The sequence below is a fragment of the Elephas maximus genome, chromosome 13, assembly GCF_024166365.1.
Source record: "Elephas maximus indicus isolate mEleMax1 chromosome 13, mEleMax1 primary haplotype, whole genome shotgun sequence".
In the NCBI taxonomy this organism is placed as follows: Eukaryota; Metazoa; Chordata; class Mammalia; order Proboscidea; family Elephantidae; genus Elephas; species Elephas maximus.
Window position 1 is genome coordinate 36,322,964 of NC_064831.1, and position 25,236 is coordinate 36,348,199.

At 43.5% G+C, this 25,236-nt stretch overlaps 1 protein-coding gene across 1 annotated transcript in view; it reads left to right on the plus strand.

Annotated features, from left to right (window-relative positions):
- NR3C2 (nuclear receptor subfamily 3 group C member 2) overlaps positions 1-25,236 on the plus strand; it is a 347,998-nt gene that overhangs the window by 319,460 nt on the left and 3,302 nt on the right. The window contains exon 8 of the mRNA XM_049906172.1: positions 4,210-4,367. Coding sequence (XP_049762129.1) covers positions 4,210-4,367 — 158 coding nt within the window. The remainder of the gene's footprint in view (positions 1-4,209; positions 4,368-25,236) is intronic.

Here is a 25,236-nt window from a genome sequence, read left to right on the forward strand (position 1 = left end):
GGAAGACTTTCGAGACCCGGGAAAACAAGGCAGTCCCACTGAGTTCCAGCTCTCGCAAGTTTCACTGTATATTTTTATACCAGATGGATGATAGAATTTAAATGAAATTTTTTTTCCTAAAAATGCTGATCGTAGTCATTCTTTTTAAATTTTGGCTACTCAGTCGTAATTGGTATCTTATCCTTTCACATCCATTCACTCATTCAGTCTAAAATTGATTCTGTTATCATTTTGAAGCTACCTGATTTAATGTATTAACTTCCAAGTAGCTCTGTACCTGCAATTCTGTTTTTTTTAGATGGAGGAAAAGCAAAATAAAAAGGCAGGAAAACATAAGTAAAGAATTTTACGAATCATAGTTATTGCTGGCTTTAGTGAGTTAATTTTCCTATCCTATTTTTTTATGGTAAAACACATAAAAATTTTCTTCTTACTTAAAACCTGTTGACATTGAGTCGATTCTGAGTTGTAGTGACCCTACAGGACAGAGTAAAACTGCCCTACAGGATTTCCAAGGCTGTCAATCTTTATGGAAGCTGACTGCCACACCTTTCCTCTCCAGAGGGGCTGGTAGGTTTGAACCACCAACCTTTTGGTTTGCAGCCAAGCGCTTAACTCCTGCACCACCAGAGCTCCTTCTTCTTATGTAGGAATGTTAAATGGCACACCTGGTGTCTGATGTATCAAGAAAGTTTTGTAGCAATGATATCAAGAGAATTTTGTGTCGTTTATGCTTATGGAGGAAAGCAAACAAACTTCTACCCCGCTTATCTCTTTGCTCTTCCCCAGCCCCTAGATATTGGATGATTTCCAAAACTCTGCTGCATTTAATAAGTAAATTCAGAGATTCTGGGCAGACCTCCAAAATTTGAGGTTTTGCTTAAGTTTCCTTTATTAGTTGGTTTGTTTCAACTTCTAAAAACTTAGCTTAGAGTTAGTTCAATATATTTCAGCTACAGCAGGAAAATGTAATGAATAATACTTGACACAAGTTGTTTATGATCTTGAGAGCTTTTGATCACACAACTGTCAAAAACAGAAAGGTCTTTGGATGAAGACTCTCCAGGTTAATTTGAATAGACTTGCCAAATATTATTTAAATATAGTTGTGAAATGTCTTCACTCTATTCGAATGTTAGGTGATATTTTAATATACAGGATGACATGCATATAAATAACTATAAAAACTAGAGATTTACTTTGTATAATTTTATAAGCTAATTTAAAGAAACAAATGTTAATCTGTGGATGGGAATTATAGGCTGTTATTCACAAATAGGAAATTTTAGGTTAGCATTCAAATTTTTATAGGAAGTGAATCTCTAGTTTTAATATTAACATCCTAGCTATTACCATCCTTCTTTATGTTTTTTATACTTTAAAACAAGATTTTTATTTCACAGAAAAAAAAGTTACTTGTTCTATAATGGATGGCATTTAACTCTTAATGCGAATGTCACATATTTGAAACGACAGTGAATATCATGGCAGCCTCAGTAATTTGTGTAGTTGCTTATAGGGATTTATTTTTCCCCACAGAAATAGACTTAGATAAATTACAAATCGAAAGTCTCAGGAGTTAAACTCTAACAGATTATTAACAGAATATAAAAGTTAATTTGCAAGATAATTCATATCTTTATAGAGGACCGTCACTATCACCAGTCACCTTAGAGCCAGTTCTGACTCATGGTGACCCCATGTGTGTCAGAGTAGAACCCTGCTCCATAGGGTTTTTAGTAGCTGATTTTTTTTGAAGTAGGTGCCAGGCCTTTCTTCCTAAGCATATCTGGATATTACAGAGGATAACAGGGTTTATTTGGAAATAGTGTTATTTCTGGCTCCCAATGTGACATGTAATACTCAAAAATGTACTCAGCCATTACAAAGGACTTGATGACACAAGTAAATTATTATTTACATAAGTTATGGCAAATAAGTATATATGATATGTAATTAAAAAGTGAAAGAGAAGTTTAAACTCCGCATGTTAATATCACAGGCTGACCCTGGATGGCACAAATGGTTAAGTGCTCGACTACTAACTGAAAGGCTGGCGGTTCGAATCCCCCCAGGTTCACGTCAGAATAAAGGCCTGCCATGGAACAAAACAAAACTAAAGGGGCACGCCAGCCCTGGCGCAGGGACTGGAATGCAGGAGGGAACTGGAAAGCTGGTAATAGGGAACCCGGGGTTGAAAAGGGAGAGTGTTGACATGTCGTGGGGGTTGTTAACCAATGTCGTAGAACAATATGTGTACTAGCTGTTTCATAAGAAACTAGTTTGTTTTATAAACCTTCATCTAAAATACAATAAAAAAAAAAAAAAAGAAAGAAAGACCTGGCAATCTGCTTCCAAAAGGTCACAGTCCTGAATACCCTATAGAGTGCAGTTCTACCCTGTACTCATAGGGTTTCCATGAGTCAGAATTGAGACTCAATAGCAACTAACAATATCTCCTAAAAATAAAGTTCTAGGTGACTTTATTTTTCAGTGTTAAAGGATAAACATAACTATGTATTGGCTTTAGTGGGAAAAAAAAAAAAAGGGTAGATTTTTCACAGGCAATACCATTAGCTTACGCTCTGCCCTACACAGAACACGTGCTCAGGTGCACCCTTTCCTCAGTAACAGCGCTTTCAGTGTGTCGTGGGAAAGAGCGTCTCCTTTCAGCAGGTCGCAAGAAGTACTTGATAAGCTTCCAAGTCCTAAATCCCCAAGTATCCTTTTTAAGTGGGACATTAAAATTTCAAATATAAAGGCTAGCCTCCACCTAAAAGGAAAGAAGGAAACAATCCTTAATTTTCTACCTTATCAGAGAGAAACATGAACATGGGTTATTCTCTTTGAAAGTTTTAAATTTGCCCTGCTTGCAGAACCACTGTTGGTATTAACCCCACGAGGTGGTTCTGGGAGGAGGTCACGTGACAGTTGGCCCGGTGGACATGTGATCTTATAGCAAAGAGGATGGAAAGGGCTTCTCGTGTGCAGTATCTTCCCCTTGGAAGCAGCATTTTTTGGAAGGGCCTTTGATACTTAAATTTGAATATTAATTTTTTACTTTCTAACTCCAGCCCCAGGTTAGGTGGTCTGTGGCTCTTCATTTCTCCTGGAAAATAAAATTATATTTTCCTACCTCTGAGGTACTGGCAAGTTAGGACTCATAAAACACTTCAGTGACAGGCCACAAGGCAGTGTAGTATTGTGGTTAATAGGCAGGCTCTGGAAACACACAGACCTAGGTGTATAACCATTCTCTGCTATTTATCTATCATGTCCTTGGGCAAGTTATTCAACTTCCAGTTTTCAGTTTCCTCATCTGTAGCATGAGAATAATATAATGGTTATGTCATAACATAAAATTAATGTCAGGGTTAAGTGGGCTAATATATGCAAACTGTTTATGATGATACACCCTCCCCTCACTTATCGACATGGTTAGGTTCCAAAAAACAGATCTTTATGTGAAATCAGTGTTATGCGAAAATGGAGGATGACTACTACATCATTACATAACTGCCAAAGTATATCATTATATAACTGCCAAACCAGTGAAAATCATGGCCCAGCCAAGCTGACACATAACCTTAACCATCAAAGCCAGCATTATTCTCCCTTCACACCTGGGCATTTGTTACTGTTTGTTACTGCCAGACATACATCATTAATGCACAAAATGGTCAAATAGTAGATTTTTTATATTGCCGTAAATGTGAAATGTTAGACAACGAGATAGTCGGTAAGTGAGGAGAAGGTTATATACCTGATAAATAGTGGTTACTATTGATACTTATTATATATATATATATATATATATATACACACACGGAGCCCTGATGACGCAGTGGTTAAGCACTCAGCTGCTAACTGAAACATGGGCAGTTATAACCCCCCATCCGCTCTGAGGGAGAAGGATGTAACAATCTGCTTCTGTAAAGATTACAGTCTTGGAAACCCTGTGGGGAAGTTCTACTCTGTCCTATAGGGTTGCTATGAATTGGAGTCTACTCAATGGGAGTGGGGTGTATACACACACACATACCAACAGATAACTGCCATATTTATTCATAAATGCGATCACTTAAGATTCAGTATCAGTCTAAAAATGTGAGCCCAACAATCTCACAATATTCTAGGAGATTTAACTTCTAAGATGCTAAAGCTGGTTCCCGTCCTGAGGATTTACATGTCTGTATCCCTTAAACGCAGTTCCAAAGGATGGCCTCAAAAGCCAAGCTGCATTTGAAGAAATGAGGGCAAATTACATCAAGGAACTGAGGAAGATGGTAACTAAGTGTCCCAACAATTCTGGGCAGAGCTGGCAGAGGTTCTACCAACTGACCAAGCTTCTGGACTCCATGCATGACGTAAGTAGAGCCCCTTGGTGTCTGTTAAAGGAAGGATCAGCAGTTACACACTACTCACCACAAGAAGCCAGAGGTCTGATAAAGAGTTCCTAGGGGTGTGGGGGAAATGATCCAGTGGGAAGCAGCAAGAGTTAAAACCAGACCAAGAAGGAAATTTTGTTCAGATAACATGTGAAGAAGGAACAAACCTCATTTAGGACAAAGGGTGTGGCTCGTCCCCCTTCCAAGCAGGATCTGAGAACTATATGCCAGAGAGACGAAACCCTGTGCCCTTGATCAGGGAAAGCCTTCAGATTTGCTACAGGTGTCAGATTGGGTTTCAAATTTTTGCTTGCAATTTAGAAAATGTTTGGTTAATAAAAATGTTTGCTTTCACGTTGTATAAATAGTGTCCATCTCCTACAGCTGTTAATCTAATAACCCAATCTTTCACAAACATTGTTAATGGTGGAGGGCCAGCTTGGATCATCTCAAGCTTTGCCAAATTTTGAATCCTATATTCATTATTTTTCATAGGAGTCACCTTTTCTGTCTTGTATAAATACAGAAAATAGACTCTGTGCTTGTTTCTAATGTAATCAATTATAGATACAGTATTTATTTCTGCAAAATATTGATGTGGTGAGCTTGCTTCATTATATCATTGAAAATATGCTTCTTCACTTTGCAAGCAGTTTACCCAATTCTGGCTCAAATAAAGTTTTACACAGTCATGCCAATTTAGTTTTCCATATTTGTGAGATTGCCACTTTCTTTTGGAGAATTTATTGCCCAAGTCCAGGCTGTATGATTTGTGTAAGAATTTCCTTTTCAAGTATATCTCTGTTGTTAACATGTTCACAAGCTTGATGACCAGTATTATTCCTACTGATATTACTGGTATTGCTGGTGAAGCAATGGTGCATCCTTTAGAAGTTTGTTTATGCCATTGGAATGGAATCTCTGTATCTCTGTGTGAATGCTGATGGACAGAGTTGACTGGTAAAAGATTGTCACTTTCTAGTGAGTTACACGAGTTACCCAGAAGACCCTGTGCGTATCAACACTGACCTTTGCTTTCCTATAAGAGTCAAATTCCAGCAAGGTAAATTCAGTAATAGGTAGTTGGGCTGACTATCAGTGGCCTAAAAGTTTAATGGGAAGTCTCAGGGATAAGAGGTGATGGCAAACAAAAAAAGCTTCAGAGAAAACCCACAAAGGATGCTCCCCATGATTTACACAAAAGGAACTAAAGGAAAAGAGAGCAGAGTGTTCCTGCTTTGTATCAAAACCACAGGTTATCTGCATGGGAATACATTGCTGATTGACTTTCTTCTGCTGGTTTTTTTCAAAGTCCTTCTTAGTAGAGCTCAGAAAGTGGTTTTGTGGTTCTTAGTGAATTCTCTTATTTGTTCAAATGTATAAAAAAAGCAAACCAAACCCCTTGCTGTCAAGTCGATTCCCACTCACAGCAACCCTACGGGACAGAGTAGAACTGCCCCATAGGGTTTCTAAGGAGCACCTGGTGGATTCAAACTGCCGACCTTTTTGGTTAGCAGCCATAGCACTTAACCACTATGCCACCAGGGTTTCCTTCAAATGTATAAGTAGGCACAAGTGCAATAGCAAAATGGTATGTGACTCTAGTCACAGAGCACATGATAATAGGTGATACGTTTCAAAGCAGTATGCATATAATGAGACCAACAACAGAAATTAAAATTTCTTTTTCAGGAAACTTGTCCTTTCAGACTCTGTGTGCACAGGGAAACACTGAGGGGCCACACCCGGTGGTCAATGGGTCAAACCGTCCTCTCCTAGTTTGATTCTAGTGCCAGTACAGAGCTTGGTGCAAGATAGGAACTCACTGAACAGTTGTTAAGTGGCAGTATCATAAAATGCTGATTTTCTGCAAAATTCTCAAGGGCACAAGCGGTGTCATTTTGGTGTTTTTTAAATCAAGGTATAATTGATAGACAAGAAGTAAATGTGTTTAAAGTGTGCAATATGATAAGTTTTGACATAAACATACACCACGAAACCATCACCACAGTCAAGATAGCGAACATATCTGTCACCCCAGAATTTTCCTCATGTCCCTTTTTAACCATTCCCTCCTACCTCCTGGCTCTCCCATTGCTTTTTATATTGCTTTCTGTCAATATAAGTTAGTTTGTATTTTCTAGAGTTTCATATAAATGGAGTCATGCAGTTCGTGCTCTTTTTTTGGCAGGCTTCCTTCACTTAGCATTATTATTTTGAGATTAATCCATGCTCATGCATATACCAGTAATTCATTCATTTTTATTGCTGAGTGGTATTCCGTTGTATGAATATTCTACAGTTTGTCCTATTGATGGGTGTTTGGGGGGAGGTTTCCAGTTTGATGATTCCCGTATTGTGGGTTGTGCTTCTTACTTCTTGTATGCCTGATAATCTTTGCATGGATGCTAGACATTGTGAATTTTACCTTGTTGAGTGCTAAGTATTTTTGTATTCTTATAAGTATTCTTGAGCTTTTTTCTTAGATATGGTTAAGTTACTTAAAAACATTTTGATCCATTCAGGTCTCATGTTTATTATTTGTTAGAAGGGTCTGGAGCAGTGCTCGGTCTTGGACTAACTGTCCTCCACTACTGAGGCAAGACTTTCCTAAGTACCCTACGCAATACCCTGCAAATTAGGAGTTTTTCCAGTCTGAGTGGTATGGACCAGGCACTGTTCCCAGCCCTCTGTGAGCATGAGCAGTGTGGTTCCTCGAATCCTTTCCAGTGTTTGTTTCCCTGGCCTTTCGTAGTTTCCTCACAGGTGCTGATCCTAACTGCTGAATACTCAAGGGAAACCCCCTGCAGTTCTCTGGGGTTCGCTCTCCATGCATTCCTCTCCTCTTTAGTACTCTGTTCTCTTACCTTGTAACCAGTTGCCATCAAGTCAGTTTTGACTCCTGGTGACCCCGTGTGTGTCAGAGTAGAATTGTGCTCTGAAGGATTTTCAGAAGTAGATCACCATTCCTTTCTCCTGAGGCACTCTGGGTGGATTTGAACCTCTAAGCCTTTGGTTAGTAGCAGAGCACATTAACCATAGGCACCCCCCAGGGGTTCTCTGTGAACTTTAGTTGCCTTGATTTTCTGATTCTCAACGACATCTCCTCAAACCCAGGTTTTCACTGGCTTCCCTGGACTCCTCCCCTGCCCTGCCTCCTGGAAGCAGCTTCAGAATAGCTGGGGCAATCTTCAGGCTCACTTTGTTTATTTCCCATCTCTCAGAGGTCACTGTCCCTCATTGACTGATATCCCCTGCTGAGAATCTGCCTTTCCACCCTCAGATATTCTGAATCAGAATCTACATTTTAACAAGATCCCCATACCAGTTTAAAGCCCTGACCGATATCCAGACCCATTGCCGTGAGTCAATTCTGATTCATAGGAACCTATAGGACAGAGTAGAATTGACCCGTAGGGTTGGTGAATTCAAACTGGCGACCTTTTGGTTAGCAGCCAAACGCTGAACCACTGCACCACCGAGGCGCCTGTATCCAGTATCCTGAAAAGCATTTTTTCGTATATTTTTCTGAGTGTCTTTGGTTGTTTCAGGTGGAAGGGTAAATTCGATACCTGGTACTCTCATCTTGGTCAGAAGGAGAAAACTCTTTTTGGTATTATTTTTAATTCTAACATATATTTTTTAAATTATCAAAAATATGTTCAATCTTAGAAGTGGTGTACTGGCAGCATCTTCAATGTTCTATTTATATTTCTACTCCAGACAGAATATTGAAAAATGCATTGTGAGTCTAGAGAGACCTAACACTCATGCTTACTCAGACGTGAGAGTGCCTACGGCCTTTTCATTAGAGTAACTTAGTGAATCAACAGTTGTGGGATTTTCTTCAAGAGAACAGAGCTGCACAAAGCGCTGACTCTGTGCTCAGAGCCTGGTTCTGGCCACCTTGTGGAAGAAGAGCGGTGGTTCCTAGGGGATCACACAAATACGAGCCCTTTGACTACAGATCAAAAAAAAAAAAAAATCCAAAGTTCTCCTTAATAGCGTGCATGGCGTTCCAGCTCTGGGCACACACGTATACACTGAGAGAGGCTCTCTTCCACATGGTGCACATATGTGTTGGCAGAAAGGTGCTAAGGTGAGTGAAAGGAACACTCTCTGAAGGAGCAGGTTGGCAGTTAAGCATGTGAATCGGTCAGCAGCTTTAATGAGTTATAAGCCCTCAGAACATCAATCTTTCCCCAAGAAAAGTTTCCAAGAGTGCAGCTGTGGACATGCTCCTAGGAGTTACTTTTGTGTTGTAAATGTTTGGGTATTAATATGTAAAGCAGGTAGATGCCTTATTCTGTGAAAGCAGAAGCAGAAGTCAGTTGCTAACTGTTACTAGGAGTGACAATTTCCTATGGGTATGAAAAGCGTATTTCTAATGAACTTATTGGTGACTTTATTCATTCATAGAGATCAAGGACTCTTTCTAAGTTATGGTCAGTATGTAGAACAGTTAGTAAATATTGAATGGCAATATTAATCATTTCTGTTGAAGCAAAATTGCCCTTCTATTAAATAACAGTTTCAAGGTCGCACAATTATAATCGATTTTATGTGTAAGTACACACACTTAGCAAAAATGTACGCACGCCTAGCAGGATTGACAGAGCTACAGAGGATACAAGATAAATGTATGGCATTGACCCAGTGCTTAAATAGCTTAGCTTCCAGAGAGGGGGCTGGAGTGTAATGCGAGGCAAAAGGTAATCTGGTGTCAAAATTGGTTGCCTGAGCAGTGGGACCTTTGAGAGCACGTGTGATCGTTCGTTCCTTCACTTGTTGATGAAACATTGATTGGTGGTTCAGTGCTAGAATTCTCACCTTCCATGCGGAAGCCCGGGATTCTATTTCTGGCCAGTGCATCTGTGATGGTCAACATTGTGTGTCAACTTGGCTGGGCCATGATTCTGTGTTTTGGCAGTTGTATAATGTTGTGGTCACTTCCCTGTTGAGATTTGATATGTGATCACCCCCATGATGGGATCTGCTATGAGTAGCCAGTCAGCTGAAAGGGAGTTTTCTTGGGTGTGCGGCCTGCATTGAATATAAGCAGACCTTCTGGCAAGGCTTGTGGGTTTTTGCTCATTCTGGATCCTGCAGCTGGCTCCTGTTCATCTGACCTCCAGTGGGACTTAAGCTAGCAGCTTATCTGTGGTCTTGTCTGCCGATCTTGGAATTCGTCAGTCTTTGCAGCCTGTGAACAAGAGCTCTGCTCTTCAACTTGCTGATCTTGGGTCTGCCAGCCCCTGTGGCTTGTGAATCAGGAGAAGCCTCTGTCCTAACCCATGGACTTGGGACATTCCAGCCTTTACAACCATGTGAGCCATTTCCTTGATATGAATCTCTATATGTATATTTATATGCTTTACCGGTTTTGCATCTCTAGAGAACCCAGCCTAAGACAGCGCCTCAGTGAAGGAACCACCCATCTGTCATTGGACGCTTGTTTGTTACTATGATGCTGAACAGGTTTCAGCCAAGCTTCCAGACTAAGATGGACCAGGAAGAAAGAGCTGGTGATCTACTTCTGAAAATCAGTCAGGGAAAAGCCTATGGATCACAATGGTCCTATCCCATTGTGCATGGGTTCACACGAGTTGGGGGCCAACTTCACGGCAGCTGACGACTATAACCATGTTCAGGACCACAGAGGCAAGTCTGAACAGAATGCCTGCCTTCAGGAACCTCACTTGTCTGGTGGAAGAAGATGTTCACCTCATTCAACAAATACCTGAGTGTTGAAATGTGCCAGGCAGCAGGCTAGGCAGAAGAGACCCAAAGCCTGCCCTGAGGAGCTTAGAGCCTGGTAGTGCAGCCAGACAGCACATGGGAGGTTGAGGGGCAGCAAGACAAGGGCTCTGACTAGGTGGGCTCACCATGAGTTGTGGGCTCATCATGTGTTGTGATCTCACCATAAGTTCTGGACTCACTGAAGTTTATTCAAAGTTGATAGAAAACTTTGTCAAGAAGGTACAGGAACCATCTGTTCTTTTGCAGGGGTCAAGGAAGGCTTCCAAGAGAATGTCAAAGAATCCTTATTTAATGGAAGAAGAAACAGTTCCAGAGAGTTTATAGGTAGCTAGTGGCAGCTGGAAACCTCTGGATTCACTGCCTAGTGCTCGAGACACCCCCGTTGTGATAATGGGGGCAGTGCAGACTGATAGCAGCTGCTCGTTTTTAGTCTGGGATGCATCTTTGGAAATAAGAAAACTAGCATCTAGGAAGCTTAGAAACAGCTGCACCGCTTGCCAGCTCTTCACACTCCATTTGAATCTTCCCTGGCATCTTCTGGAATACAGTGTTTTTGTGAGGTGCTGGGTTCCATCTTGAAAGCAGTCAACCTGGCTTTGTATAAAGATGTCACGCATGTCTAGCGGTTTCCAAAACAAAACTTTCAGTCTGCCTCAGCATCACTGGTGCTGAACAGGCTTTGGTTCCCAGGGCTTTCGTTTCTGCATGTGGTCATTAAAGGCTGATAAGAACTTACCCCTTGGTTGGGCAGACATCAGTGTGTCACTCAGAGCCACGTTCTGCATGACAAAAGGAAACTCTTTGAGGATCGTATTGCTGAATAATTGCTTCCTGTGGTTCCAGAGGAGATGCTTGACAACTGAAGTGGCTCTTGTACATCCAGGCTTTGTGAGCCAAGATTTCCCTTCTCAGAGGGGGAAAGGCTGGCAGTGCGAGCAGCAGACATCTGGTGGTACAGTAACCGCTACGCGTGCACGCTGGGGAGACTTCCTTTTTTCCGTGAGAAGGGCATCAACTTTCACCGATACGATATCTAACAAAAGAGATACTGCAGCAAGCAGCCAAGACTATTAACCAATTATTCTGAGATTCTCATTGCTCATTTAATTAGTGGGTGCTTTTGCTTTTTTTTTTTTTTTTTGCATCCGAGCCATAGTAATTTCCATTGTGATGAGACTATAGGTGGCTTTTGAGATAGATACCAACCTATTTGAGCATTTCTTACCTCACACTGAGGAACGTAGGCCGCAAGTTTGGCTCGTGGCACCGTTTGGGCAGCCCGCTCACGCTCACGTTTGATTCTATTTCACTTCGTTCCAGTCATGGTGTTTCTCCTCAGGGGGAAAAAAAAATTCCAAGGCCAAAATAGGAGGCTGCCACAGAAACCTGACTGCCGGGAACGGCAGACAGAGCGTGGCAGGTAGTGTTACACCACCCTTCTCTCAGTAACCTGGGACAGCTCAGTATTCAGCCCTCAGTTTCTTCAGCTATAAAATGGAAATAACAGCTATCTTAGAGTGCATTTTGAGAAGCGAATGAATTAACAGGCATCGAAGCATCTACCAAGCAACAGGCATTGACCGAACGTTCACCTCGTCCCTCCCTTTGCTGAGACTGTTTGAGTTTCCCCAAAACTGTGTCTCTGCATTACCCAAGAGCATCAGTTGGGTGGTTTTAACTTACTTTTTGGGCACAGAGACACCCAAACAGGCGCCTAGCCTGTGCCATCAAGAAGCAGGCAGTCTAAAGGAGGCAAGATTAAGCACAGAAATGGGCCATAAAGACCATTTCACAGTGCAGGGCAGGAAGCACGTTAAGTTATCTGAGAGTGAACCACTGAGACTTAATGCAGGATGAGTCGTTCCCAGAGTACCTCAGGTTCCAGCGCACATCCAGTGTCAGCGCGCTGTGCTTCCTGCTAGGCGTTCACCAAAGGACACAGGGTGAGCTTGAACCACCTTCTAACTTGCCAAAGGGGTTAAAGGTAATTTGATGATGGAGTTTATTTGATGATGGAGACAATGGCAGATTGCTGTGAGGTGACCATTAGGAAGGATTGATGTTGGTGAACTGAAAACCCTTTCCCCTGGGGGGTTATCAGAATGCTGCACAAGAAGTAAAGGCTGGGATGCTGCTTCAACGTGAGGAGCAAAACTTCCCTCTCTTTCTGTTGCTCAGGTTACTGAAGTGAGATTGTTTGATTCTGTGTCTCTAACCTAAAGTACCCAAGGAGCCCTGGTCAAGGAGCACAATGGTAAAGTGCTTAGCTGCTAACTGGAAAGTCTGTGAGAGAAAAGACCTGGTGATCTCCTTCCTTAAAGATTACAGCCTGGGAAAACCCCATGGGGTCTGTTCTACCCTGCTCTGCCCTATAGGGTTACTATGAGTCAGAATCAACTTGACAGCACACAGCAACAACAAATCAAGCACCCGTGCTGGCTATATTGTGTGTGTGTGTGTGTGTGTGTGTGTGTGTGTGTAAGATCGAGATTCAAAGCCACATTCTATCACATTGAGCTAAACAACTATTTAATGTAGTTGTTAGCAGTATTATACTGCTTTTTTCTTTGACAAAACCATGACTAAGAAAGATTCTAAATAAAGGAACAGCTGTTTATTCCAGAGTCAGCTAAGTGAGCAGAGCATTATTTTCCAAGGCACCAGGCCAGGGGGTGGGGTAGGAGTGAGAATACCAGTGATGCTAAAAGACCAGGCCTCTTGATAAAGAAATCTTCATCGGTAAAGATTTTAAGTTAAATGAATAATCGATGTGGAAGAGACTCCACATCTTTGTGTAGTTGGTGAGACCAATGGAGCCATTATTAATGGTTCATCATGGTGGCACAGTGGTTATGAGTTCAGCTGCTAACCAGAAGGTCGGCAGTTTGAATCTACCAGCTGCTACTTGGAAACCCTGTGGGGCAGTTTTACTCTGTCCTGTAGGGTCACTATGAGTAGGAATCAACCTGATGGCAATGGGTTTGGTTTTTTTTTTAGTGTTTTTTTTGTGAATTCCTATAATAGATTGGGACTAGCATTTCCATTTACAGATTTCTGATTTCTAGGGTATGACTTAGTTCAGAACACATTTCCCTGAGTGAATTGTGCCAGTAACTGCTTATTTTCTTGTTAAAATTTTTTATGTTTGGGTATTTGAAAAAAAAAAAATACATCAAATATATTTAAAAATAAAACTGGAAAAAAATTAGGTCAGAATGTTCTGTTACTTCAATATCTGGAATAAACATGGACTTGACAGCCTTGGGTGCAGTGTGAAAAGCTCTGCGAGGGTCAAGGGCTGGTGTGTTTTATGTTCTGGAAGCCGGGGCCACAAGTTCCAACCAGGATGTAACTCACCACGGACATACAAAGGTCTATATGTTATCCTTTCCGTGTTCATTGTATTAAAGGTATAAAGAAGTACGAGTCAGTGGTCATAATTGGCCTCTCCAAGCTCCCCTGGGATTTGTAATCTGTTCCTGTTGTGATAAGCAGCAAAATAGCTAAATTATTTTTCTTCTTAAACTTATTGAGAAGAGTATTTTAATAACCAAACAAAAAATGTTTTCCAGTGCCCAGTTGTCTTACAATCTATGAAATGAGCCATCCCTATCTCAGATAGTCAGTCCTTCTGCATAGCCTCTAAGGGGGTGTGCAAAGGAAGGTTTTCTGAGAGGCTGTGCTTTGAGAATGAGGGGAGACCATCTGGAGCCATGAGCCCACTGCAGAGTCACCTCCCCTGGGCCAGGCACTGTACTGCACCATCTCCATGATTGGTCACAGATCAGGTAGTTGGGATCCATGAAGCTCTCCATTGGCTGATTTTTGGAAGTAGATCATCAGGCCTTTCCTCCTAGTCCATCTTAGTCTGAAAGCTTGGCTGAAACCTGTTCAGCATGATAGCAAGAGGAAAGCCTCCACCGACAGACAGGTGGTGGCTGTGCTTGAGGTGCATTGGTCAGGACTCAGCCCGGGTCTCCTGCATGGAAGGCGAGAATTTTACCACTGAACCACCACTGCCCCCTCTGTCTTCAAGACACTATGTACATATATGTGAGTGATCTTACTGTTAGTTGCTGTTGAGTGGATTCCAACTTATGGTGACCCTCTGTGTGCAGAGTAGAACTGTGCTCCCTAGGGTTTTTAAGGCTGTGACCTTCCATAAGCAGATCACTAGGCCTTCTAAGTCTCCTGTACGTGTGTATATATGTGTATATATATGTGTCTGCATGTGTATATGTATATGTGTGTATATGTAGATACGTGTATACCACAGAGTTTGGAATCAAAGGTAGCCATGATTCCTCAGAGCTGATCTTGAGTTTCAAGTCCTGACTTGATAATGGTTCTGAGCCCTTTCTCAGCCATCACTTTCACATTACACCTTAATTATAATGACAGGTAATTTCCACTTGCAGCCACAGAACCTTTATCTCCATTGGTTTTCCTGGTTGGCTATGGTTTTCTGTGGCTGACTTAACTCAAAATCTGGGTTATTTCCTTACCTTTTTGGAAAAGGTTGATTTAAAAGCTTTAAACATTTTCAGGGACTAATGTTCAGGCAATTTAAGACAGTCCTCACCAACATACAGGCAATAGCCAGGAAGCATTCTAAGATGCAGTTGTCCTAGACCTTAGTGAAATGAGAAAAATAAATTCAATATAGGAAGTTTGTCCTTCTGTGTGTGTGTGTGAGAGAGAGAGAGTTTTGTTTCTCATGAACTTACAACTGACAACAGCTTGTTTCTGTTAACCCTTAACCGGCAAAATTTAAAATTGTGTCTGATCCCAATTTATTTAAAGTTTCATTTGGTTCATGGCAGGGAGGGGTTGGAGACAAGCATATTTGTTTTTATGACAGTCATTTCTTTTGCTTCTTTGTTGATTCACATTTTATAAATCGCATACCCGTAGAACATTTGACAGTATTCATAACTAGTTTTGAAAAATCATTAGAGAAGAAGTTTCTGCAAGAACTGAGGAAAAACTAGGGTCTTGCCTTGTTCTGGAAGGTATAAAGGAACCGCACATTCCATTCCCACCTGGATGTCTGATGCCATAGGGAGAGTTTCTGGAAAATCCAAAATTTCAGGTAGAAAGAGCTTCTGAGGGTCCTACAGGCCACGCTTCTGGGAGACCACATCTGAATCAAACCTGACACACAGGAATCTCATCCTAATCTGAGGTACCTCCAGGGAAGATTTGGAAAGCCATCTCATTGTCTAACACCTGTGTCAATGAATCCCCTCTTATCCATCCTAAATCCTGCTTCTTACAATATAATAATAACAGTATAATACTTTGGACTTACATAGTGCTTTCTTCCTAAGTCCTATCATTAAACCCTTCTAATATCTCCATGAGACAAGGATGAGTAAATATTACTGCTACTCCCTTTTTGCGGAGGACAGAATTAAGACAGGTGATTAAGTGCATTTTTCCAGGTTCATATGTGAGGCAGGCCCAGAAGGCAGGGATGCAGGAGGTAGAGAGCAGCTATATGCGATGTCAGCCCAGAGCCAACTCTCCACCAAGTCAGCTCCATTGCCCTTAGTAGGTTAGATGTCACTCTAGGATTCTCCATAAAGTAGACATAACAGGGGTGGCTTCAAAGGTGTGTGACCTTGGCCTGTTTAGTCACACAGGACTGAGTGCATGGAAATGCCCACAATTGTTTTAATGTTCTGCTGGAATCCCTGGGTGGTGCAAACAGTTAATGTTACTATTCAAAAAGTTGTAGGTTCAAGTCTACTCAGAGGCACCTTGAAAGAAAGGCCGGGTGATCTAGAAAATCGGGCATCGAAAACCCTATGTAGCACAGTTCTACGCTGATACACAAGGGGTCGCCATAAATCAGTCAACAGCCACTGGTTTGGTCACCATCTTGAAATTCTTAATAAATCTTGAACAAGGAGTCCCCTATTTTTCGTTTTGCACTGGGCCCCACAAATCATTTGGCCTGTCCTGGGCATGACATAATCTATTTAAGATTGCGTTGATCAGAGGAGACGATGAGTGTGAAGAGCAGTTTGCAACCTGTGGAGCACCTTGCAGATATGCCCGTGGAAGGAGGCAGCAGGGCAGTGAAAGACAGAAAGCTTAAGTGAAGCAGAGCAGAAGAATGGAAGGAAACAAGAGACACATTGATATGCTGGAAAGGACCCTTAAACTGAAGGCATAATTTGACACAAAAAGGAAATAGTGAAGGAATTTTACAAAGAGAGACCTTGTTAAGCAATAGAAAAGAGAAATATTATTATCAGTGCCATGTTAGACTAGAGGAGATGATTTTAAATGAGAGGTTTAAAAAGACCAGCAAGAGATGCCAGTTGACCCAAGGTCATGATCAAAGGGACTGGACAGTGCGTATGGTTCAAGTGTATAAATGCATCAAGACCACAGAGAATGGAGGCACAAAGAGGAATGACACCTGAAAGAAAGGCCAAAGATGGGAGACAGCATGATGGAAACTCCATTTGAAGGACAAATTCTGAAACGACTCGATGGCAACTAGTTTTTTTTTTTTTTTAAGCTCGGGAAAGTTGTTCAAGACTATCTAAATCAGCCCCTTTGTGTACAGGGATTCTTTCTAAGGCATTTCGTAAACGCTAGAAGAATCTGTGTAATACTTGGACAGCCGAATCTAGCTTTCACCACCGTTATCACTTGATTCAGAGACATATTTTTTCACATGTTAATATTTTTGAAACCAGGAGACATCTTATGCTTGATTTATGTATTTTAACTAACAAACAAAATACTTCTCCCGAAAACTGTTACTAAATCCCTGAAGTGTCTTCCAGTCCATGGGTCAGCAAATTTTTTCTACAGAGAGCCTGATAGTAAATATTTTAGGCTTTGTGGGCGACACAGTCGCCGTCACAACTACTCAGCTCTGCCCTTGGTAGCATGAAGGCAGCCACAGATAATATGCAAATGAATGAATGTGGTTGTGTTCCAGTAGAACTATTCCATACAATTTTCATACACCACAAAATATTATTTTGGGTTTTTTCCAATCATCTAAAAATAATTTTTCTAATCACTTTTAAAAATCATTTTTTTGCAATCATTAAAAAAAGACTTATAAAAATGTAAAAATCATATAAAAAACAGGCAGTAGGCTAGATTTGGCCTGCAGGCCATAGTTGCCAACCCCTGTTTGTTCTGTGATGTGGCATCATAGCATCAAAGTGTCCCTACTCTGATCACAAGAGGCCTCCTCTGGCTGGTGGATCTGACTTACTGTTTCCAAAAAACCAAACCCATTGCCATCAAGTCGATTCCAGTTCATAGCAACCCTATAGGACAGAGTAGATCTATCCCATACAGTTTCCAAGGAGAACCTGGTGGATTCAAACTGCCAACCTTTTGGTTAGCAGCTGTAGCTCTTGGGTTTCTTTATTATTTTTTTCTTTCAGAGATTGAAATAAGGATTTAACTGCTTAATCTATTATTTGGAGTCCCTGAGTGATGCAAACAGTTAACACGCCCAACTACTAACCAAAAGGTTGGTGGTTCAAGCCCGCCCAGAGGGTGCCTTGGAAGAAAGACCTGGTGATCTACTTCCAAAAAATCAGCCACTGAAAACCCTGTGGAGCCCAGTTCTCCTCTGACACACGTGAAGTCCCCATGAGTCAGAATCAAGCCCACAGCGACTGCGGAAAAAGGAAGTCTAAGATTTAACTTGATATTAAAGTTTATCACATATAAACATGAATTGGTTTGGATTTTCACTTTGATAAGTGTAGTGTACATTTGCAAGAATCACCTAGGAAATATTGAAAACAAAATTTGGAAAAGTTCATACTTCTATATACAGTAACATTCCAGTGCGTTTCAAGCACAACCCTTTCATTAGATTTCCTTTTGTTCAGCAATGTTCTAATTATCCCTTTATCTTTAAGCTCTGCTTTCTTCTTTCCCATTGTGTCATTTTTCTCTGTGTTTTTCACATGTACAATAGACCTTATTCACAAGAAGGCGGAGCTGTGATCTAGAACGAGGCTTGTAATACAAGGAAACCTAAACAAAGTAGAAATTAAATAAATTTAAGCACAAAAAAAATTAGGAAATTGAACCCATCTTGCTTAGCGCAGATCCTGACAACATATTTTGAAGATTTTGTATTCATCACTGACCAGAGATCAGTGATGCTGTTGCATTTATTATAAAAATAGTGATGAGGAAGATGTTAAAATGTAACTTCAAATAACAATCAGTTGCTAAGGGACGGGGGCAGTTTTCAGAAATGCACTTGGTCTTCCATGAGACATTGAGCAGCACCTGCCTCCCACCCAAGCCTCATATACCTAGTCCATCGGGCGCCTAGTCCACCCAGATATCTGGTGGTTTGAACCCACCCAGTGGTGCTACAAAAGAAAGACCTGGTAACCTGCTTCTGTAAAGATTACAAGTAAGAAAACCCCATGGAGCAGTTCTACTCCGTAACACATGGAATTCCCACGAGTTGGTATCGACTCGATGACAAGTTTTGTTTCCTTTTTTTTTTTTTTTTTGCCCCACCCAGACTGCCCAGCTTGCACCAGCATAAACTCAAACCAGGCTCTTGAGGCCTCAAGGAATCACCCTGCCTTCCTCGCTCCATCAGACAGTGCTGGAGGTGTCATCCTGGCCCTGAGCCCCAGCACTGGCCACCCTCACAGGGATCCCGTTCCCAGAATTTGTCAGTGGAGCACACCTCAGACAGCCTTGGTGGACCGAGCAACCCCTAGAGCCTTGTCTTCCACGACAGGGACCCACTGGGGTCACATGCCCTACTGGCCACTGTGTGCTGCCTGTGGCAGAGGGGGGCTTTCCTTTAAAATGGGGAATCAATAAGAAACCCCTCCTAGGTGACCACTCTACAGCCAGTGCATCTCAGAGCCCCAAAGCATCCCACTAAGTCCCCAAACACCTCTGACATGCTGAGAATGTAGCTCACGTTCTGAGCATGCTCACTGACAAACTTAGCTGTCAGGTGAGAAATGCCTTTTATTGTGTTTTTAAAAACCAAGGTTTTTAGATGCCTTTCCAGACCATCTCTTGGTAAGATGTAGGAGACCTAAACTTAGCCAGTAAGAAAGCTGACCAGGGACTCTCAACTGAGTAGTGATACCTTGGGGCCTGGGTTTTCAGGAAGGAATCCACAAAAAAGTAAAGTGCTCAACTACTGATTGAAAGGTTGGCAGTTTGAATTCACCTAGAGATACCTTGGAAAACAGGCCTAGCAGTCAGCTTCCAAAAAATCAGCCATTGAAAACCCTATGGAGCACAGTTCTTTTCTGACACGCCTGGATCACCAGCACCAGCCCCAAATGTGTGGCAGGAGGGGGACCCCACTGAATGGCACCCTGAGTGGCCGTGGCAGGTGGGGGGCAGGGCGTGGAGGGCAGCGGTAGAGTGGGGAGAGGGCACTGAGCTGCCCGACAGCCTCACTGTGGGAGCAGGCAGAGTGCCGCCATCTTCCCTGTGACCACCCCCAGCCTCTGATGCCCTAACAGCTGTGGCCTGTCAGGCTGGGATGAATTGTGCTCGACGTCTGGCTAAACTTTGTGATTCCAACCGAGGCATTTTGTACAGAATGAAAAGTCAATACACACGTCTTCTCTGATTCCTAATAATGTGGGACTCTTACAGCTGATTATAATTAGGGTTCTTGCCTCTCCATCCAGCCGGATACTTACCAGGAAAGGCCTGTGGGAATCAATACTGAGGCGGCGGGCTGGGCCAGGCCATCTGTCTCTTTGCAGTGAAGGCATTCGTGCTGACAGGCGGACATGACAGAGCTTTGATCTCTGTCCCCGTGACCATGCCCTCGCCTCCATACCCCTTGAACCACAGTGAGCAGTGACTGGGCGCCTGGCATCATGGCAGGGCATGCAGTCCCACTAAAACCCCGGACACGCAAGTTGCAGGCAATCTGAATTACAGGGGAGGTGAAAGGCCTTAGCTGTGTGCATTGAGTTTTGCAGTTTTTTACTTAATGAAAAAACCAAACCCACTGCCATCGAGTCGATTCCAACTCATAGCCACCCTATAGGACAGAGTAGAACTGCCCGATAGAGTTTCCAAGGAGTGCCTGGCGGATTCAAACTGCCAACCTCTTGGTTAGCAGCCGTAGCACTTAACCACTACGCCACCAGCATTTCCTTTTTTTTTTTTTACTTAGTGCCACTAAAATCAAGATGTCCGTTTAACTTGCCCAGTTCTTGCTTTGGTTTGTTTATTAAAACTAGCAACATGCTGCCTTAAAACCTCCTGTTGAAATAACTTATTCTTGAGCACTTAAGAGTTTGGAATAAGAGAAATCCAGGAACAAGAACCTGGGCAATAGTAGATTTGAATTCCTTTAGCACCTTAATCCACGCACCACCCCCCCACCGCCAAAAAAAAAAAGCCTGTTGCCGTTGAGTCATGGTGACCCCATGTGTTACAGAGTAGAACAGCTCCATAGGGCTTTCTTGGCTGCAGTCTTTACAGAAACAGATTACTAGGCCTTTCTTTTGAAGTACTGCTTAGGTTAGTAGTCAAGCACAAATTGTGCCACCCAGGGACCACCACCCCCTCCCGCCAGCCACACAGTAATAAGGAGAAGGGGCTCTGATGTGCTAGGCCCTTCCCTAGCTGCTCTGGGATATGGTGGGCATAAGGTGGGTGGCTCCTGTCTTCTAGGAGCTTGCAGGCCACTTAGGCAGCTGCAGCATAAATGTGACAAGTGAAAACAATCAAAGATGTGAACAACAGGCTACACAAGGAAGTGGTGTCACCTGGATCCGTGGCTAATTGTCAAGTAAATGAGAAAGACAAAAAAATGCCAACTGTGAGTTATGAAGGAGCCCTGGTGGTGCAGTGGTCCAAGCAGTCGGCTGCTAACCAAAAGGCTGGCAGTTTGAACCCACCAGCCACTCCTCGGAAGAAAAGATTTGGCAATCTGCTTCAGTAAAGATTTACAGCCTTGGAAACCCGCTAGGGTCGCTATGAGTCAGAATCAACTCGATGGGCAAAGGGTTTGGTTTTGGTTTGGTGAGTTCTGAGGAGAGAAGACCTCTTCAGGCCAGGGTCCAGAGAGGCCTCCAGGAAGAGGGTGCTGCAGGGAGGGATGAGTGAGAGGAAGGAGCCCAGAAACAGGCAGAGGAAGCAGGTGCTCACTGCTTGAAAGTAGAGTTGTTGTTTTTTAAATAATTTGATGCCAAATGAGTATCCAAGAGAATTGCTGGAGGGCTAGTCATGCAGAGTCATCGTCAAGTGTTTTATGTATGTTTTTATTGTGGTAAAAAAGAAATATGTGTATATATAAAAAACCCATTGTCAACGAGTAGACTCCAACTCACAGTGACTATAGGACAGAGTAGAAATGCTGCAAGGGTTCCCAAAGATCAGCTGGTGATTCAAACTGCTGACCTTTGGTTAGCAGCTGAGCTCTTAACCATTGTGCCATCAGGGCTGCAATATATATATGTATATATATATATACACACGTATGTATATGTAAAACCAATCTCATTGCCGTGGAGTCAATTTCGACTCACAGCGACCCTATAGGGCAGAGCAGAACTGCCCCATAGAGTTTCCAAGGAGCACCTGGTGGATTTGAACTGCCAACCTTTTGGTTAGCAGCCATACCACTTAACCACTATGCCACCAGCGTTTCCAAATATATGTATATATATATATATATATATATATATATATATATATATATATATATATATATATATATATATATATATGTATATATATATATATATAAAACATAAAATCTGGCACTTTAACCAATTTTAAGTATACACTTCAGTGACGTTAATCACATTTAGAATGTTATACAACCATCACCACTCTCTGTGTCCAAAAGTTCATCACCCCAAACAGGAACTTGGTTTCCCGTCAGCAGTAACTCCCTTTCCCTCCTTCCTGTGCCCCCCTCACCACTAATCTCCTTTCTGTCTCAGTGCACTTGCCTATTCTAGGTATCTCACACAAATGGGATCATAAAGCAGTTGTCCTTTTGAGACTGACGTATTTCACCCAGCTTGATGTTTTCAAGGTTCGTCCACGTTGTAGCACACATCAGGACTTCATTTCCCTTAATGGTTGAATGACATTTCATTGGGCTTGGCCCAGGAGACGCTCTGGGATATGTACAGAGTGATTGTCAGATCCTTTGCCATTGTATGGCAATTTGGCTTATGAACCAATGTCCATTTGGATTGGTCAGTGTCCTTGGTGGCCCTGGTGTTAAGTCCTTGAGTGTTGCCAGCTCCCATGGCTCTGTCCCCCGACCCCGTGCTTTGACCACCTACTGGGCCTGTTGTGTGCAGTAGGGATGGTACACCCGACTGCAGCCTGGCCCACCCTAGACCTTGGCTGTACACCGTTGTACGCCAGCTCCTTGTGGCAGCCTGGGTGGGGCCGGGGCATGGAAGGGCCCTTCCTGTCCATGAACATCTAGGGGCAGGAGCTGCAGCTGGACCTAACTGGCTCCTGTTTTCCTCACCCAGCGGCCAGGCTTAGACTCTCAAAGTTGATTCCTGACCTCACCAGCCGCAGACACTAGCCCAGGACATGCTGGGGTGGGGCCTGCAGAGGTTCTCAGCCATTGCGGAAAACAGGGTGGGCTAAGCAGGCTTCTGTGGCGACCGGCGTGTCTGGTAAGCTGCAGAGCCCACTGATACTCCAGCCCCATGGCCTCCCCACCAGCAAGGGTGAGCCCTCCCTGAGAGTGGTAGATGATGATAGGACCCCCTCCCCCAGGACATCATGCTCTCTGGATCTATGCCTAGCACCTGGAGGCCAGCCAACCCCCACGCTGGCCCTGACGCCGGGTCCACGTGCCCCAGGGAGGCCCCATCCCTGTGCATCTCGCTGAGGCCCCACTGTAAACAGATGCACTGGGCATCAGCTTAGCACTGGGAACGTGCTGCTTTCTCGGTCAGGGAACATGGAACAGAGGTGGGTGGGAAATGCATGCCCAGGTGAATATGCATGGTGGATGAGGAGTGTCTGGGACAGCTGTCCCCAGCAAACCTGTGAAAAAGAACAGCCGAGCCCCAGCCCTGCTCTCTCTGCATTCTGGTCTGTTTTCATCTCCTAGGCGATGTTCTGGGCTGAGGGCAGGTTGTGCAGGTCTTACTGACAGGAACAGAAGCCGAGGGAAGGCCTGTGACATGTTCTCATAATAGGTCCCTGAGGTGCTCCCACTGCATGCTGCCTCCATCTTCAGTAATCGATTGGATCAGCGCCTTCTCCCTCATTGCATACGTGAATAGGCATTGCTGTTGCCTGTTTACAGATATAAATCCTCACCTGGCCCTGGCTCTGCCAGGTAACTTGTTTCTGCCAGCAGTCAGTTAACAGGCTGTTCATGGACTCACTGAGTAGCACCCGCACCTTTGAGCCCTCTGCCCAAGGCTCTCCCCTGGTGGCCAAAGAGTTGGGCTCCCACCTCCTGCAGGTGTGTGCCAGTGTCACCTTTCAGAGAGTCCCCTCTGGCCACCCTTTCTGAAACTCCACCCTTCCCATTCTCAATTCTTTCCTAGCTCCAGACTTTCTGTGTCACCTTAACAGAGGGTAGACTCCACACGAGCAGGGGTGTCTGTCCCTGTGGTTTCCCTAGCGCAGGTACTTGGGAACTTTGGTGGTGGAGAGGAGTGGTGGATTAAGCACCTTGGCCTTCCTGAAGCCTCCTGTGGCCTGGTAACAAGGAACCTTTGTCTCTGGATACAAACATGGTCCAGCCCTGAGGTGTGGACAGTGTAGCTGCCAGCGCTTGTCCTGGTGGTGGTTGATAGGGCCTAGAAACTGAGATGTCTACCGTAAGGTTAAACATTTTTAAATGAAAAAAGAAAAGGGTTTTCCTTCACAGCCCTGCAGGCAGTCTATCAAGGGTCTGTGGGGTGAGCTGGTGAGCTTACCCCAAGGGAGGGCTGCGGCAGGGTGTGCAGGGCTGTGAGGCCCAGGGGAAGGGGCTCACCAGCAGAAGGCACCACAGCTGGAGAGCCAGGCCCTGTCGGGGTTTTAGTTTCAGTGGCCAGTGGCCCACCATGTAAAAAATAAAGTAGAAATGGGGTGACATGTGTCCTAAAGAATATCTTCCCTGGGAAGAAAAAACGAGGTACTCCCTCCCATCCCTCATTTTATAGAAGGGGACCTGAGGACCAAGTTACAAAGATGACCGAGAGCCGATTTTTCAGATGTGTCCGGTGGAAGAAAATGATGCTTCCTGGTTGAAGGGGTTTGGGAACAGTGGGAAGAACAGAATGAAAGAGGCTTTGCTTCAGCCATCCTTCTCCATGGGTCACGGGTGACATTATTCACTCGTGCTCCATGCCAGGTGATATTCTAAGCCCATGACGTGGATCACACCCTCAGTTCTCTGAAGCAACCCTGTAAGGGAGACACTGTGAGTGTCCCCATTTTATAGGTGCCGGAACTCAAGCATAAGTACACTCACAAAGTAAGCCAGGAAAGGAGCTGAGATGAGAGGCCGGGCCAGGCACTGCCCACCTCATTAATGTGTGTGAACGTGGCGACATCCCACGAGGGGACGATGCTGCGTGCTATTTCCCACGCTTACTGGGTCCCACATCCTGTGTGTGCAGAACGCTGACTAAAAATCTCACAGTCCTTAGAACCTACTTAGAGAAATGTTACTCTGCGGACTAAGGGCAGTCACACAGGCACTAAGGGCAGTCACACAGGCACCAAGGGAAGCACTAGGCATTTTTTTTCCCTGATAAGATTTTCTTGAGTCCTAGTTTTTATTGAAGGCCTTTACCACAAAGTTATTCAGTCTCTGACTCAATTTAATCTTGCTAATTGAGTAAGAAAACAAACAAAAATCATGAGGAAAGTTACAGATGCCGTTTCACCAGAAGCATATTATTAAGATTGTGTTGCTGTTAGGTACCGTTGAGTCGATTTTGACTCATAGTCATCCCATGTGACAGAGTAGAACTGCTGCATAAGGTTTTCTAGGCTGCAGTCTTTACAGGATCACATCACCAGGTCCTTCTCCAGTGGAGCAGTGGAGTCGATGGCTGCGTTCAAACAGCCAAGCTTTCAGTTAGCAGCCAAGCCCTTAACCATC